A 17,500-nucleotide genomic window follows, 5' to 3' on the forward strand; every position below is an offset into this window, starting at 1 on the left:
CTCATACACAGTCACACACTCATACACAGTCACACACTCATACACAGTCACACACTCATACACAGTCACACACTCATACACAGTCACACACTCATACACAGTCACACACTCATACACAGTCACACTCATACACAGTCACACTCATACACAGTCACACTCACACACTCACACACACTCAGACACACACACACACACACTCATACACAGACACACACACACACACACACACTCATACACAGTCACACACACACACACACACACACGCACAGACACTCGTACACGCGCACACACAGACACTCACACAGACACTCACACAGACACTCACACAGACACTCACACAGACACACACACAGACACACACAGACACACACTCACACACACACACTCACACAGACTCACTCATACACACACACACACACCGACACACATACAGACACTCCCACGCACATACAGATACTCACTCACTCACTCACTAACTCACACACACACACTCACACACACACTCATACACAATCACACACACTCACACACACTCACACACAGACACACACACACACACACACACACACACAGACACACACAGACACACTCATACACAGTCACACACACACACTCACACACACACACTCATACACAGTCACACACACAGTCACACACACACACTCACACACAGTCACACACACACAGTCACACACACACACACACACACACACACAGTCACACACACACACAGTCACACACACACACAGTCACACACACACACAGTCACACACACACACACACACACACACACACACACACACCAACAGCAAAAGGCTGCCATGCAGCATTCAGCAGTTGGGGGATGAGTGTCTCAGGGACACAGCCGGGGCGGGGGATTGAACCTGCAACCCTCCGACTGCCATACTTTCTTATGGCCTGTGTGGTCATGCTATTGTCAGGTCTTTCCTGTGTTCTGTGTTCATGTTTTACAGGCTTATGTGCCCACCTGCCTATAACAGTGATTTATCTGGCATAATGCTGCTAAGTATGAACGGCCATGAGCCTACTAGCAAGCTCAGTAATGATACAGCAAACATTTTCTGGGCAAATAATATAATAATGTTATGTTCACCATAATTATGAACTTGTTAGTTTTCATGCTTTGACTCTCATGCAGACATCTAGTGCTGCTTTGCCTCGTACGGGTTTAAATATCTCACTTCAGGGTCCGTACGGACATATGGTTTACGCTCAATACAATTTTTGTAAACGCATTTGTATCGATATCGATCTGAACGGGCATATAGAGTTAAATAATCATGCTTATAGCTGGCAAAAGATAATGATGAATGCACCTATATTGTTAATAGACCAATAATTATTATTATTATTCACAGTATGCTGTGTGTGTTGGCTCTAATCCCCCTCCTCCTCATCTTCCTCAGTCATCAGGGCGAAGGTGATCGAGGGTAAAGAGGTGGACTCTGGAAATGATATCTATGGTCACCCCATAAAGAGGATCCAGTATGACATCAAACAGATCAAGGTAATATAATAATAATTATAATGATAATCATCATCTGATACTGAGCCTGTCAGCGTTTCTACATGTGCATTTGAACCTGGATGTGGATCCCATCACATGGTCCTGCCTTACGGGGCTGCTGTGATTGGCCAGGAGGTCACACCTGACAGGTGGACAGGTGGGGAAAGGTGACACCTGTGAAGGGCTGTCAGTTTGAGTCTCAGAGACCTGCCTCTGACCTGTAGAGACCTGCCTCTGACCTGTAGAGACCTGCCTCTGACCTGTAGAGACCTGCCTCTGACCTGTAGAGACCTGCCTCTGACCTGTAGAGACCCGCCTCTGACCTGTAGAGACCCGCCTCTGACCTGTAGAGACCCGCCTCTGACCTGTAGAGACCCGCCTCTGACCTGTAGAGACCCGCCTCTGACCTGTAGAGACCCGCCTCTGACCTGTAGAGACCCGCCTCTGACCTGCCTGACCGACCGACCGATTGATTCTCTGTTGTGTGTCAGATGTTCAAAGGGCCAGACAGGGACATTGAGGAGGTCTACACTTCTCCTTCCTCAGCCGTGTGCGGAGTAACCCTGGACAAAAAGGAGTACTTGATTGCAGGTAGGGCCCATACAGGTAGTTTTGTACTAAATAGCATGCTGTGCTTTCTATGCTAAGTGATAAGGTGTGCTACGCATTGACTGTCCTGTACTAAGTAGTGTGCTGTAAATGTAGCTCCTTTATCCAAAGCGCTGTACAATTGATGCTTCTCATTCACCCATTCATACACACACTCACACACACCAACCAGCTCATCAGGAGCAGTTGGGGATTAGGTTAGGTGCTGGGGCCACATGGCTCAGGCAGTAAGAGCAGTCGTCTGGCAGCCGGAGGGTTGCCGGTTCGATCCCCCGCCCGGGCTGTGTCGGAAGTGTCCCTGAGCAAGACGCCTAACCCCCAAATGCTCCTGATGAGCTGGTCGGTGTGTGTGAGTGTGTGTATGAATGGGTGAATGAGAAGCATCAATTGTACAGCGCTTTGGATAAAGGCGCTATATAAATGCCAACCATTTACCATTCAGGCGTCTTGCTCAGGTGATAGGGTGTGCCAGAGATGTTCACAAGTCATCAGATGCAAGTCCGAGTCAAGTCTCGAGTCTCTGAGCTAGAGTCCGAGTCAAGTCTCGAGTCTCTGAGCTAGAGTCCGAGTCAAGTCTCCAGTCTCCAGAATGATGCAGCCGAAACAGCAGTATGGCGATAGAAATTCATCACGATTCCTATGCTAATTGAAGATATAGAGTCTGGAGTCCATGTTTGTGCGATTTAAGTGCGACTCGAATCTCTGGGCTGTGCTCAGAGTGACTGTGCAGTACAAGTAGCCTGTTGTGCCTTCTGTGCTAAGTTAAGATCTAAGTTAAAGATAAGCATGGACTGCCCAGTACTAAGTAGTGTGCTGTGTTTCCTATGGCACGCGATGAAGTATTGACTGTACTGCGCGACCTCAGGTGTGCCAGGCAGTGCCTGTGTTGTTCTGTAAGTGTTGTACTAAGTTGCATGCTGTGCCTTCTATGCTAAGGCATAAAATGTGCTCAGCAGTGACTGTGCTGTCTGTGTGACTGTGCTGTCTGTGTGACTGTGCTGTCTGTGTGACTGTGCTGTCTGTGTGACTGTGGCCCTCTCCCCAGGTAAGGGCGAGTCCGACGGGAAAATGGTCGTGACCCTGTGTGACTTCATCGTTGCCTGGGAGACCATGAGCTCCACCCAGAAGAAGAGCCTGAGCCAGCGATACCAGATGGGCTGTGAGTGCAAGGTGAGAGAGAGACATTAACACTGGAGAGAGGGAGAGAGGGAGAGAGGGAGAGAGGGAGAGAGGGAGAATCATGTGTGAGTGTGAGTGTGAGTGTGAGTGTGAGTGTGAGTGTGAGTGTGAGAGAGTGTGAGAGAGTGTGAGAGTGAGTGAGTGAGTGAGAGAGTGAGAGAGTGAGAGAGTGAGAGAGTGAGAGAGTGAGAGAGTGAGAGAGTGAGAGAGTGAGAGAGTGAGAGAGTGAGAGTAAATGAAGGCTCTCTCTCCACAGATCTCTCAGTGCCGGTCCGTGCCGTGCTCTGTGGGCGGGGTGCAGGAGTGTTTGTGGACGGACTGGGTGCTGGAGAGGCAGGTGAGCGGCCGCCAGGCTCAGCACTATGCCTGCATCAAGAGGAACGACGGCTCCTGTGCCTGGTACCGCGGCTTCTCCTCGCCCAAGAAGGAGTTCCTGGACATCGAGGACCCCTAAGGACCCCGCTGCGGGTGCATTGCCCCACTGCCCGAACAAAAAAAAAAAAAACCTAAAATAAAATAAAAATAAATACATATTTTTTTAAGGAATGGAGAAATAAATAAATACATGAAAGGGTAACCAAAAAATGCTATCAATAACAGATGGAGTTAAGAGAGTTAGTTATTATTAGTGCAGTGAAACGGTAAAAAGAGCAACAGACACCACTTTAGACAGATTATGTCACTTCCCCAAGTAGGCTGGTGACAGGAAGTTGTATTTTGGACAATCTTGCCCCAAAAAGCACTTAACCCCCTCACCTCCAACACTAACTGGTGCAGATCAAATTCACAAAGCAAAACGGAGTCTTTTGCGTCACACAATCTTGTACGTCTCATGACAAAACCCAAGGTGTTAAGTGTGCCCCATCACACACACACACACACGCCCCATCGCTGCACTGGCCTTTCATTAAACCAGAGGGAAGATCGCCCCCTACTGGCCCACCAACAACACTTCCAGCAGCAACTTAGGTTTCCCAGGAGGTCTCCCATCCAAGTACTGACCAAGCCCACACCTGTTTAGCTTCAGCAGGAGCAGGGTGCATGATGGCCTACCGTCTGCTACCCTTTCTCACGTCTCACGATACCAATCTGCCCCGTGTCAGTTGATAAGTCCAGTCTGCTCCGTGTCAGTAGATAAGTCCAGTCTGCTCCGTGTCAGTAGATAAGTCCAGTCTGCTCTGTGTCAGTAGATAAGTCCAGTCTGCTCCTTGTCAGTAGATAAGTCCAGCCTGCCCTTACAGTTGATTAGACTAAGCAGGGGACAATCCACCCCTGGAGCAATGTGGGGTTAAGGGCCTTGCTCAAGGGCCCAACAGCTGCGTGGATCTTATTGTGGCTACACAATAAGTGTGTGTGTGTGTGTGTGTAAATATATATATACTCACACACTCACTCACACACACACACACACGTATGTGTGTTAATACCTTATTTGCCTTAGGACTCGGTGTAATGTGGATGATACAGATACAGTATATATGTAAGGTAAAATAACTCCTAATTGCACAAGCGTGATTTCTGGCAAAATGGCGATCATTGCTGTGCTTTTATGGAGGGTTTTTCCAGGTTTTGTCTTAGGAAACCTGGGCCACATTCAGCCCTGACGAAACGTCGCAAAACGTTTATCTAAAAAGCAACGGTGGAGCGCTGAACATCCTGCTGCGGACTGACTGACACAGTGCGGTTTGCTCCTGTGCCGTCTGAGGAGGCGTTCTCCGGTCTTATGTCATTACTGATTCAGGCTACACTCCCGACAACCCCAGCCTTGGGAGCAAACACACCTCGAAGCCTGGTGTGAAACGCTGTACACCATTCGTAGCAAACCGTTTTCAGATTGAACATGACCCAGGTCTAAAGGAGAGGGCTCGCCTATGCTGGAGTGGAGAAATGATGTCACAATGTGTGCCCTGGAGGCTTTGATCTGATTGGGCGCCCCTTTGACGATGGTCTCCGCCTCCCGGTGGCATGGTACCTGCTGATTGGTGGGGCTTAGGTAAAGTGGCGATTGGCTGGGCTGGCCAGGTTTGGGGTGGTTGCTAGGGGACTGGCTGCTTGACGTCATGTGACGTATATATATGATAAAATACAAAGAATCTAAAGAATATATATCTATTTTTGTATATGTCAAAATGTAATGCATATGTTTGAAAGTGCTGGTTATTGCCACATTCACTGTTGTTGAACTATGTTCTCCAACTTGTTGTCCCAGAAGTGCATAAAGTTGGCAAGTAGCATTATATTTCGTAATATATGCTTGTATATTTTGACATATATTCAGTATATATTTTTAGAAACCAAGTAATCTTAAAGAAATCTTACAGTACCTGCTCTCAAGACATTTACGGTGTATGAACCATGTTTTCTTGCTTTTTGTATTCATTCCATTGCTAGTATTAAATATATTGAGAAATGCTGACATAATTTAAAACTTGGTTGATCTGTGTTTTTACTTGTCATTTTATATTATTATAATAATGATTATTTTAATGTAATTTTTCTTAGTCTTTTTTATCTTTCTCTTACTTTTTTTGCAGAAAGTATAGTGTGAGCCTTGGTGTGCTGGAACCACACAGGGGTCATGACCAGTAGATTATGCATGTGTTTAATTCATATGTGGACATTCAGTCAATGGATGAAAATATACAGTATTATCAAATAAAAAACTTAGAATTCATAACTGTGGTGTGCTTTGGTTATTTGCTGAACTCTGATATGTCAACTGGCCCACATAAATATATATATATTTTTAATGTTTTAATAATAATAATGTCATTTACTTGTGCATCCACATTATTACTGTAAATAATAGTACTAGTTGGCTAGATCTGGCCAACAACATTCCCAAACCAGCGAGTTAACATAGCACTAACATACATGGTACAGAGATTGCCCTTGTCAAGATCACAAACGACCTCCTCCGTGCTGCAGACTCTGGACTTCTCACCATCCTCATCCTCCTCGACCTCAGCGCTGCTTTTGACACCATCTCCCACCCACTCCTTCTGGAGCGCCTAGCAACCCTGGGGGTCACCGGTACTGTGCTAGCCTGGCTAACATCCTACCTGACGGGGAGACAACAGTTTGTCAAGCTAAAACGCCATAGGTCCAGGTCAGCTGCAGTTACCCATGGTGTCCCTCAGGGGTCAGTGCTTGGTCCATCATTGTTCATCATTTACCTCCTCCCCCTTGGCCGCATCATGCGTTACCATCACATTAACTTTCACTGTTATGCAGACGATAGGCAACTCTATAGCTCAACCAGGCCCTCTGTCCCCTTGCCCCCCCCCCCCCGTCCCTCCTCAGCTGTCATGACATTAAAACCTGGATGACTACAAACCTCCTTCAACTCAACGGCAATAAAACTGAAATCATGCTCATTGGTTCAAAATCCACATTGTCAAAAACACCCAGCTTCCTGACAACCATTGATAGTTTCCCTGTCCCCCTGTCAACAAAAGTCAAAAGCCTTGGCATCATCCTGGACAATACTTTATCCTTCGGTCCCCACATAAAGAACATCTCAAGGACTGCCTTTTCTCACCCCGCAATATCTCCCGACTCCGCCCCTCACTCTCCCACACCAGTGCTGAAACTCTAATCCATGCCTTTGTCACCTCCCGGCTGGATTACTGGAACCACATCACACCCATCCTCACTCAGCTACACTGGTTACCATTTCAACAGCGCATTGATTTCAAGATCCTCCTACTCACATACAAGGCTTTGAACACCCTTGCACCCCCCTATCTCTCTGACCTTCTTCACGACTACACCCCAACTCGCCCTCTCCGCTCCTCCTCAGCTGGCCTCCTGTCTATCCCCACCACCCGACTCTCTACTATGACTCTCTACGCTCGAGCATTCAGCTCTACAGCACCCAGGCTCTGGAACTCTCTACCCATACACATCCGCCATACAGAGTCACTGTCATCTTTCAAAAAACTTCTCAAAACTCATCTGTTTACTCTTGCATACCCCTGACTGTTTCCTTCCCTTACATGTTCTTGTGTCTATCTCTGTCTGCTGTCTGTTTGTTTGATATGAATTGTATGTTCATATGTAATGTAATGTAATGTAATTGGATATGTTGCATGTTTTTACCATGTTTATTTTGTATTTTGGCCAATGTAAGGTGATCTTGAGTGTCAAGAAAGGCGCCACTTCAAATAAAATGTATTATTATTATTATACATACATGGAAAATGGACCGTATTTCTATAGCGCTTTACAAATTATGCCTCTCATTCACCCATTCACACGCACACACCAACGGCGATGAATGGCACCAACGAGCTCGTCAGGAGCGATGAAAAACACTCCTATTTCAAAACCGTTCATGACATTACCGTATCTCTCCTCCACACACTCCGCGACAGTAGATGGCAGTACCTGCGCCAGTGCTTTGTGGTTTACTGCCATCGAACACCACTTACAAGATCATAGGTATATATGTCTATGTTACAAGAGGAAGATGACAGTGACGACGTCATAATTAATGGACAGATTCTAGTGTTGACCTCTTATCCGTGGAAAGCGTGTGAAACGATGTAGCTAGTTAACTTTTATACGTCTAATTTGTTACAACATACAAATTTCAAGTCAAATTTACATTTACGTTTTACAGGACGACCATCATGCTTCGCTTGTCTATTATTGTTGCCTGTAGACAACTTGGCAAACGGGTAAGTACTAAATTTGATTAAGTTGGGCAGCTAGCTCGTCAATTCGTTGTTACTGGTTTGACTGAAATTGCTATCTAACGTAAACAAGAAATGGTTGCACTAGCTACATTGCGCCGTATGTCAGGCGTCCAGTTAATCTTACGCTGCAGCGTGTTTGTTTTTATCGTTTCGTTTTAGTGCATTTCCTCACTTACTGGAGAAAGTGCGCTCCCCGCCAACCTCCGCATCCCATCGAATCTCATTGAACTCCCCCGAACAAGTACGCATGTTTGTAATTTCAGTACCCAGACCTTTAACTGGTTATTTCAGACGGGTTCTGTGCGATTTAACAGCCTAAGGTGCGTTTCTCCTCTCAGAACGGTCTTTGTCACCTGGCTGCGAGCTCCCAGTGCTTCGCAGGTGTGAGGCGGAGATTCCCGTTCATCTCAGTGCCAAACAAACATGGCTGGAATCCTTGAGAAGTCGGGAAGACGATGAGCTTGGCTTAGTCGAGCTGCACCCTGACGTCTTCTCGGTGCCACCTAGGTATGACTTCTGTAAACATGTAGGGAAACGGATGGTGTAGTTGAGCCGTATGTTTGGACGCATCTAAACTGAAATTGTGACGAGTCCGATGAGGACAGGGAGGGATGTACCCGTTACACATTGTGTTAAGTTTTGTGTTTTCTCAGTTTCTCAATTAACTTTTACTGTATGACTTAAGAACTGGAATCAAAAGGGTGCTTTGAATGCCGGGTAATTGACAGTCAAGTTCATAAAAAATGAGTACTTCGTCAATTCAGGAATTTTGAGTGTGTACAGAACCTCTCATGTTTGTTTTTAATCTGCAGGGTCGACATCCTTCATCAAGTAGAAGTCTGGCAAAGGAACTTCAAGCGAATTGTAGGTCTAGCTGTTCTATCAAACATAACATACTTGCAGTAAGGACAAAATGGTTAAAAAGGAAATGTAATATGCAGTACTGTGCAAAAGGATTGGGTGAAAAATCTGTAAAGAAAAGATGCTTTCAAAAAATGATGATCAACAGTTTTAATTAGTGAAAAATGTAATATAAAGAGCAGTAAGCATATTGGAGAGCCTGCCAGTTAATCCCAGATCCTCAATCAGGTCTGAAGAGTGGGCTTGCTTAATATGTTACTTTATTTGGCAAAATGCAAAAAAATCACTTTCATTTGAAAATCAATGTTTGGCTATCTCTAATTTGCGTTTTCATACTGACACACCAATGCAGAAAACAAACACAAAAAAATATAAATAAAAACCTGCCTAAGACTTTAGCACTTTACAGTTTATCTAAACTGTAAATTGCTGAGTAATAGTAGCACACGGTCTCCTGGGTTCAGTATCGGGACGTATGTATGAAATGCATGAAACTTATGTATGAAACATTTCTGCCAACTGCCAACATTTATCCCATTCCAAGCCTTGATCAGGAATGTGATTTTACACAAGAACAGAAAGGATGTAGATACGGTGATATCCATTATTCTGCTATTGATCAGTGTGTACCCACTGCGCTGTAAACATGATTCGATCAGGGGAATGTGTGGCCTGTGGACATATTGGCGTCAGATTTCCTACATGGGTGAGGTTTCATCAGGGGCAGCCCGTTGCGTCATGGTTAAGGGACTGGGCCCCGGTGCAGCCATGATAAAATCCACACAGCCGTTGGGCCCTTGAGCAAGGCCCTTAACCCCACATTGCTCCCCACCCTGGAGAAATGTGGGGTTAAGGGCCTTGCTCAAGGGCCCAATCAACTAATCAACTGTACGTCGCTGTGGATAAAAGCGTCGGATGAATAACTGTACTGTGATGTCATATAACTGTACTGTGATGTCATGTTTCAGAGCCACGCGAAGGTGAAGAGCCGGGCGGAGGTGCGTGGGGGGGGCAAGAAGCCCTGGAACCAGAAAGGCGGGGGCCGGGCGCGGCACGGCAGCATCCGCTCCCCGATATGGAGAGGAGGTAGGAGCACTTCCCCCGCTGCATCCCCAAATAAGGCCTCGGTAGAAGGGGGCCATTTTGGATGGGGATTGAGCATTTATTTCTCACGCGCTAATATGGACCTCCAGCTTCAGTGTCAGTCTTTGCAGAATGCGTTTATTGAGGCAATGTGTTTATTTAAAAGGAAGGATTCTGTATGTTTATCAAAAAGGAAGGATCCTGTATGTTTATCAGAAAGGAAGGATTCTGTATGTTTATTAAGAATGACTCCAAGCACACGTGCTTCCTGTAAATGTGGGTCATGTGCTTTTCCTTCCAAAAAGCACATTTCATTCTGCTCTCCCTGCAGAAACCTCTCTCGGCCAGTGAAGATGATACAGTGCTGGGGTAGTCTCTCTGTAGGCCAGTGAAGTGGATACAGTGCTGGGGTAGTCTCTGTAGGCCAGTGAAGATGATACAGTGCTGGGGTAGTCTCTCTGTAGGCCAGTGAAAAGGATGCAGTGCTGGGGTAGTCTCTCTGTAGGCCAGTGAAGTGGATACAGTGCTGGGGTAGTCTCTCTGTAGGCACGTGAAGTGGATACAGTGCTGGGGTAGTCTCTGTAGGCCAGTGAAGATGATACACTGCTGGGGTAGTCTCTGTAGGCCAGTGAAGATGATACAGTGCTGGAGTAGTCTGTCTGTAGGCCAGTGAAGTGGATACAGTGCTGGGGTAGTCTCTGTAGGCCAGTGAAGATGATACAGTGCTGGGGTAGTCTCTCTGTAGGCCAGTGAAGATGATACACTGCTGGGGTAGTCTCTGCAGGACTCTAAAGTGTCCCTTGTCTGTTTAGGGGGTGTGTCTCATGGGCCTCGAGGACCAACCAGTTACTACTACATGATGCCCATGAAGCTGCGTGTGCTGGGGTTAAAGGTCGCGCTCAGTTCTAAACTGGCTCAGGTGAGCATGTTTTATTCTTACCCCTAGACCAGCGCTACTCACCTCCACGTCCTGCGGGCCGCAGTGTCTGCAGGAGTCTGATTCAGCCCAGTGTGATTCAGCCGAGTTGATTCAGAGTTGAATAGCGCTGTCCTAGACCATAATTTCACATTTTCTTCATTTTGTTTGTTTTGTTTTAAAGGATGATCTTCACATTCTGGACTCTCTGGAGCTGCCCACTCCCGATCCACAGTACCTCCAGGATCTGGCTCGGTACAGAAACTGGGGCGAGTCCATCTTGATTGTAGATGTGTGAGTATCACCGTGGTGACCAAAAATACAAACCTGTAGATCATCTGTAGCTGGGCTGAATGACCTGTAGCTGGGCTGAATGACCTGTAGATCACTGCTGGGCTGAATGACCTGTAGCTGGGCTGAATGACCTGTAGCTGGGCTGAATGACCTGTAGCTGGGCTGAATGACCTGTAGCTGGGCTGAATGACCTGTAGAGCTCTGCTGGGCTGAATGACCTGTAGCTGGGCTGAATGACCTGTAGCTGGGCTGAATGACCTGTAGAGCTCAGCTGGGCTGAATGGCCTGTAGCTGGGCTGAATGACCTGTAGCTGGGCTGAATGACCTGTAGAGCTCAGCTGGGCTGAATGACCTGTAGCTGGGCTGAATGACCTGTAGCTGGGCTGAATGACCTGTAGATCATCTGTAGCTGGGCTGAATGACCTGTAGATCACTGCTGGGCTGAATGACCTGTAGCTGGGCTGAATGACCTGTAGCTGGGCTGAATGACCTGTAGCTGGGCTGAATGACCTGTAGATCATCTGTAACTGGGCTGAATGACCTGTAGCTGGGCTGAATGACCTGTAGAGCTCTGCTGGGCTGAATGACCTGTAGCTGGGCTGAATGACCTGTAGCTGGGCTGAATGACCTGTAGCTGGGCTGAATGACCTGTAGAGCTCTGCTGGGCTGAATGACCTGTAGCTGGGCTGAATGACCTGTAGCTGGACTGAATGACCTGTAGATCACTGCTGGGCTGAATGACCTGTAGCTGGGCTGAATGACCTGTAGCTGGGCTGAATGACCTGTAGCTGGGCTGAATGACCTGTAGATCACTGCTGGGCTGAATGACCTGTAGATCACTGCTGGGCTGAATGACCTGTAGAGCTCTGCTGGGCTGAATGACCTGTAGCTGGGCTGAATGACCTGTAGATCACTGCTGGGCTGAATGACCTGTAGCTGGGCTGAATGACCTGTAGAGCTCTGCTGGGCTGAATGACCTGTAGATCACTGCTGGGCTGAATGACCTGTAGATCACTGCTGGGCTGAATGACCTGTAGATCACTGCTGGGCTGAATGACCTGTAGCTGGGCTGAATGACCTGTAGCTGGGCTGAATGACCTGTAGATCACTGCTGGGCTGAATGACCTGTAGCTGGGCTGAATGACCTGTAGATCACTGCTGGGCTGAATGACCTGTAGATCACTGCTGGGCTGAATGACCTGTAGCTGGGCTGAATGACCTGTAGATCACTGCTGGGCTGAATGACCTGTAGCTGGGCTGAATGACCTGTAGATCACTGCTGGGCTGAATGACCTGTAGATCACTGCTGGGCTGAATGACCTGTAGCTGGGCTGAATGACCTGTAGCTGGGCTGAATGACCTGTAGCTGGGCTGAATGACCTGTAGAGCTCTGCTGGGCTGAATGACCTGTAGATCACTGCTGGGCTGAATGACCTGTAGATCACTGCTGGGCTGAATGACCTGTAGATCACTGCTGGGCTGAATGACCTGTAGCTGGGCTGAATGACCTGTAGCTGGGCTGAATGACCTGTAGATCACTGCTGGGCTGAATGACCTGTAGCTGGGCTGAATGACCTGTAGATCACTGCTGGGCTGAATGACCTGTAGATCACTGCTGGGCTGAATGACCTGTAGCTGGGCTGAATGACCTGTAGATCACTGCTGGGCTGAATGACCTGTAGCTGGGCTGAATGACCTGTAGATCACTGCTGGGCTGAATGACCTGTAGCTGGGCTGAATGACCTGTAGATCACTGCTGGGCTGAATGACCTGTAGCTGGGCTGAATGACCTGTAGATCACTGCTGGGCTGAATGACCTGTAGCTGGGCTGAATGACCTGTAGATCACTGCTGGGCTGAATGACCTGTAGATCACTGCTGGGCTGAATGACCTGTAGATCACTGCTGGGCTGAATGACCTGTAGAGCACTGCTGGGCTGAATGACCTGTAGAGCACTGCTGGGCTGAATGACCTGTAGCTGGGCTGAATGACCTGTAGAGCTCTGCTGGGCTGAATGACCTGTAGATCACTGCTGGGCTGAATGACCTGTAGATTACTGCTGGGCTGAATGACCTGTAGATCACTGCTGGGCTGAATGACCTGTAGCTGGGCTGAATGACCTGTAGCTGGGCTGAATGACCTGTAGATCACTGCTGGGCTGAATGACCTGTAGATCACTGCTGGGCTGAATGACCTGTAGATCACTGCTGGGCTGAATGACCTGTAGATCACTGCTGGGCTGAATGACCTGTAGCTGGGCTGAATGACCTGTAGAGCTCTGCTGGGCTGAATGACCTGTAGATCACTGCTGGGCTGAATGACCTGTAGATCACTGCTGGACTGAATGACCTGTAGATCACTGCTGGGCTGAATGACCTGTAGATCACTGCTGGGCTGAATGACCTGTAGAGCTCTGCTGGGCTGAATGACCTGTAGCTGGGCTGAATGACCTGTAGATCACTGCTGGGCTGAATGACCTGTAGCTGGGCTGAATGACCTGTAGAGCTCTGCTGGGCTGAATGACCTGTAGAGCTCTGCTGGGCTGAATGACCTGTAGAGCTCTGCTGGGCTGAATGACCTGTAGATCACTGCTGGGCTGAATGACCTGTAGCCTGGCTGAATGACCTGTAGAGCTCTGCTGGGCTGAATGACCTGTAGCTGGGCTGAATGACCTGTAGATCACTGCTGGGCTGAATGACCTGTAGCTGGGCTGAATGACCTGTAGAGCTCTGCTGGGCTGAATGACCTGAAGAGCTCTGCTGGGCTGAATGACCTGTAGATCACTGCTGGGCTGAATGACCTGTAGATCACTGCTGGGCTGAATGACCTGTAGAGCTCTGCTGGGCTGAATGACCTGTAGCTGGGCTGAATGACCTGTAGATCACTGCTGGGCTGAATGACCTGTAGAGCTCTGCTGAGCTGAATGACCTGTAGAGCTCTGCTGGGCTGAATGACCTGTAGAGCTCTGCTGGGCTGAATGACCTGTAGAGCTCTGCTGGGCTGAATGACCTGTAGAGCTCTGCTGGGCTGAATGACCTGTAGAGCTCTGCTGGGCTGAATGACCTGTAGAGCTCTGCTGGGCTGAATGACCTGTAGAGCTCTGCTGGGCTGAATGACCTGTAGGTCACTGCTGGGCTCAATGACCTGTAGAGCTCTGCTGGGCTGAATGACCTGTAGAGCTCTGCTGGGCTGAATGACCTGTAGCTGGGCTGAATGACCTGTAGAGCTCTGCTGGGCTGAATGACCTGTAGCTGGGCTGAATGACCTGTAGAGCTCTGCTGGGCTGAATGACCTGTAGATCACTGCTGAGCTGAATGACCTGTAGAGCTCTGCTGGGCTGAATGACCTGTAGATCACTGCTGGGCTGAATGACCTGTAGATCACTGCTGGGCTGAATGACCTGTAGATCACTGCTGGGCTGAATGACCTGTAGATCACTGCTGGGCTGAATGACCTGTAGCTGGGCTGAATGACCTGTAGCTGGGCTGAATGACCTGTAGATCACTGCTGGGCTGAATGACCTGTAGCTGGGCTGAATGACCTGTAGATCACTGCTGGGCTGAATGACCTGTAGCTGGGCTGAATGACCTGTAGATCACTGCTGGGCTGAATGACCTGTAGATCACTGCTGGGCTGAATGACCTGTAGATCACTGCTGGGCTGAATGACCTGTAGAGCTCTGCTGGGCTGAATGACCTGTAGCTGGGCTGAATGACCTGTAGAGCTCTGCTGGGCTGAATGACCTGTAGAGCTCTGCTGGGCTGAATGACCTGTAGAGCTCTGCTGGGCTGAATGACCTGTAGAGCTCTGCTGGGCTGAATGACCTGTAGAGCTCTGCTGGGCTGAATGACCTGTAGAGCTCTGCTGGGCTGAATGACCTGTAGAGCTCTGCTGGGCTGAATGACCTGTAGAGCTCTGCTGGGCTGAATGACCTGTAGAGCTCTGCTGGGCTGAATGACCTGTAGCTGGGCTGAATGTCCTGTAGAGCTCTACTGGGCTGAATGACCTGTAGAGCTCTACTGGGCTGAATGACCTGTAGAGCTCTGCTGGGCTGAATGACCTGTAGCTGGGCTGAATGACCTGTAGAGCTCTGCTGGGCTGAATGACCTGTAGCTGGGCTGAATGTCCTGTAGAGCTCTGCTGGGCTGAATGACCTGTAGCTGGGCTGAATGACCTGTAGAGCTCTGCTGGGCTGAATGACCTGTAGAGCTCTGCTGGGCTGAATGACCTGTAGAGCTCTGCTGGGCTGAATGACCTGTAGAGCTCTGCTGGGCTGAATGACCTGTAGAGCTCTGCTGGGCTGAATGACCTGTAGATCACTGCTGGGCTGAATGACCTGTAGATCACTGCTGGGCTGAATGACCTGTAGATCACTGCTGGACTGAATGACCTGTAGATCACTGCTGGGCTGAATGACCTGTAGATCACTGCTGGGCTGAATGACCTGTAGAGCTCTGCTGGGCTGAATGACCTGTAGATCACTGCTGGGCTGAATGACCTGTAGCTGGGCTGAATGACCTGTAGAGCTCTGCTGGGCTGAATGACCTGTAGCTTGGCTGAATGACCTGTAGATCACTGCTGGGCTGAATGACCTGTAGCTGGGCTGAATGACCTGTAGAGCTCTGCTGGGCTGAATGACCTGTAGATCACTGCTGGGCTGAATGACCTGTAGATCACTGCTGGGCTGAATGACCTGTAGATCACTGCTGGGCTGAATGACCTGTAGCTGGGCTGAATGACCTGTAGCTGGGCTGAATGACCTGTAGATCACTGCTGGGCTGAATGACCTGTAGATCACTGCTGGGCTGAATGACCTGTAGCTGGGCTGAATGACCTGTAGATCACTGCTGGGCTGAATGACCTGTAGCTGGGCTGAATGACCTGTAGATCACTGCTGGGCTGAATGACCTGTAGATCACTGCTGGGCTGAATGACCTGTAGATCACTGCTGGGCTGAATGACCTGTAGAGCTCTGCTGGGCTGAATGACCTGTAGATCACTGCTGGGCTGAATGACCTGTAGATCACTGCTGGGCTGAATGACCTGTAGATCACTGCTGGACTGAATGACCTGTAGATCACTGCTGGGCTGAATGACCTGTAGATCACTGCTGGGCTGAATGTCCTGTAGAGCTCTGCTGGGCTGAATGACCTGTAGCTGGGCTGAATGACCTGTAGATCACTGCTGGGCTGAATGACCTGTAGCTGGGCTGAATGACCTGTAGAGCTCTGCTGGGCTGAATGACCTGTAGCTTGGCTGAATGACATGTAGATCACTGCTGGGCTGAATGACCTGTAGAGCTCTGCTGGGCTGAATGACCTGTAGAGCTCTGCTGGGCTGAATGACCTGTAGAGCTCTGCTGGGCTGAATGACCTGTAGCTGGGCTGAATGACCTGTAGATCACTGCTGGGCTGAATGACCTGTAGAGCTCTGCTGGGCTGAATGACCTGTAGAGCTCTGCTGGGCTGAATGACCTGTAGAGCTCTGCTGGGCTGAATGACCTGTAGAGCTCTGCTGGGCTGAATGACCTGTAGAGCTCTGCTGGGCTGAATGACCTGTAGAGCCCTTCTGGGCTGAATGACCTGTAGGTCACTGCTGGGCTCAATGACCTGTAGAGCTCTGCTGGGCTGAATGACCTGTAGAGCTCTGCTGGGCTGAATGACCTGTAGCTGGGCTGAATGACCTGTAGAGCTCTGCTGGGCTGAATGACCTGTAGAGCTCTGCTGGGCTGAATGACCTGTAGAGCTCTGCTGGGCTGAATGACCTGTAGAGCTCTGCTGGGCTGAATGACCTGTAGAGCTCTGCTGGGCTGAATGACCTGTAGAGCTCTGCTGGGCTGAATGACCTGTAGAGCTCTGCTGGGCTGAATGACCTGTAGAGCTCTGCTGGGCTGAATGACCTGTAGAGCTCTGCTGGGCTGAATGACCTGTAGAGCTCTGCTGGGCTGAATGACCTGTAGCTGGGCTGAATGTCCTGTAGAGCTCTACTGGGCTGAATGACCTGTAGAGCTCTGCTGGGCTGAATGACCTGTAGAGCTCTGCTGGGCTGAATGACCTGTAGCTGGGCTGAATGACCTGTAGAGCTCTGCTGGGCTGAATGACCTGTAGCTGGGCTGAATGTCCTGTAGAGCTCTGCTGGGCTGAATGACCTGTAGCTGGGCTGAATGACCTGTAGAGCTCTGCTGGGCTGAATGACCTGTAGCTGGGCTGAATGACCTGTTCTCGCCGTTATGTCATATGTACTGCTTTAGTATCTTGGCTACAGATCCACGCTTTAGTATCTTGGCTACAGATCCACGCTCTGCTTTTTGTGGTGAATGAGCTTTGAGCT

The 17,500-nt window shown here is 49.0% G+C and overlaps 2 protein-coding genes across 2 annotated transcripts in view; both read left to right on the forward strand.

Moving 5' to 3' along the window:
- LOC133122694 (metalloproteinase inhibitor 2-like) overlaps window positions 1-5,993 on the forward strand; it is a 12,436-nt gene extending 6,443 nt beyond the window's left edge. Inside the window, exons 2-5 of the mRNA XM_061232797.1 lie at window positions 1,428-1,528; window positions 2,020-2,119; window positions 3,183-3,307; window positions 3,573-5,993. Coding sequence (XP_061088781.1) covers window positions 1,428-1,528; window positions 2,020-2,119; window positions 3,183-3,307; window positions 3,573-3,770 — 524 coding nt within the window. The 3' untranslated portion in view covers window positions 3,771-5,993. The remainder of the gene's footprint in view (window positions 1-1,427; window positions 1,529-2,019; window positions 2,120-3,182; window positions 3,308-3,572) is intronic.
- A 1,772-nt stretch (window positions 5,994-7,765) lies between these two features.
- mrpl4 (mitochondrial ribosomal protein L4) overlaps window positions 7,766-17,500 on the forward strand; it is a 12,836-nt gene continuing 3,101 nt past the window's right edge. The window contains exons 1-7 of the mRNA XM_061231748.1: window positions 7,766-7,998; window positions 8,176-8,257; window positions 8,355-8,523; window positions 8,829-8,880; window positions 9,846-9,963; window positions 10,773-10,879; window positions 11,061-11,170. Of these exons, the coding sequence (XP_061087732.1) occupies window positions 7,951-7,998; window positions 8,176-8,257; window positions 8,355-8,523; window positions 8,829-8,880; window positions 9,846-9,963; window positions 10,773-10,879; window positions 11,061-11,170 (686 nt within the window). The 5' untranslated portion in view covers window positions 7,766-7,950. The remainder of the gene's footprint in view (window positions 7,999-8,175; window positions 8,258-8,354; window positions 8,524-8,828; window positions 8,881-9,845; window positions 9,964-10,772; window positions 10,880-11,060; window positions 11,171-17,500) is intronic.

This window comes from Conger conger, chromosome 2 (assembly GCF_963514075.1).
Source record: "Conger conger chromosome 2, fConCon1.1, whole genome shotgun sequence".
NCBI classification, from domain to species: domain Eukaryota; kingdom Metazoa; phylum Chordata; class Actinopteri; order Anguilliformes; family Congridae; genus Conger; species Conger conger.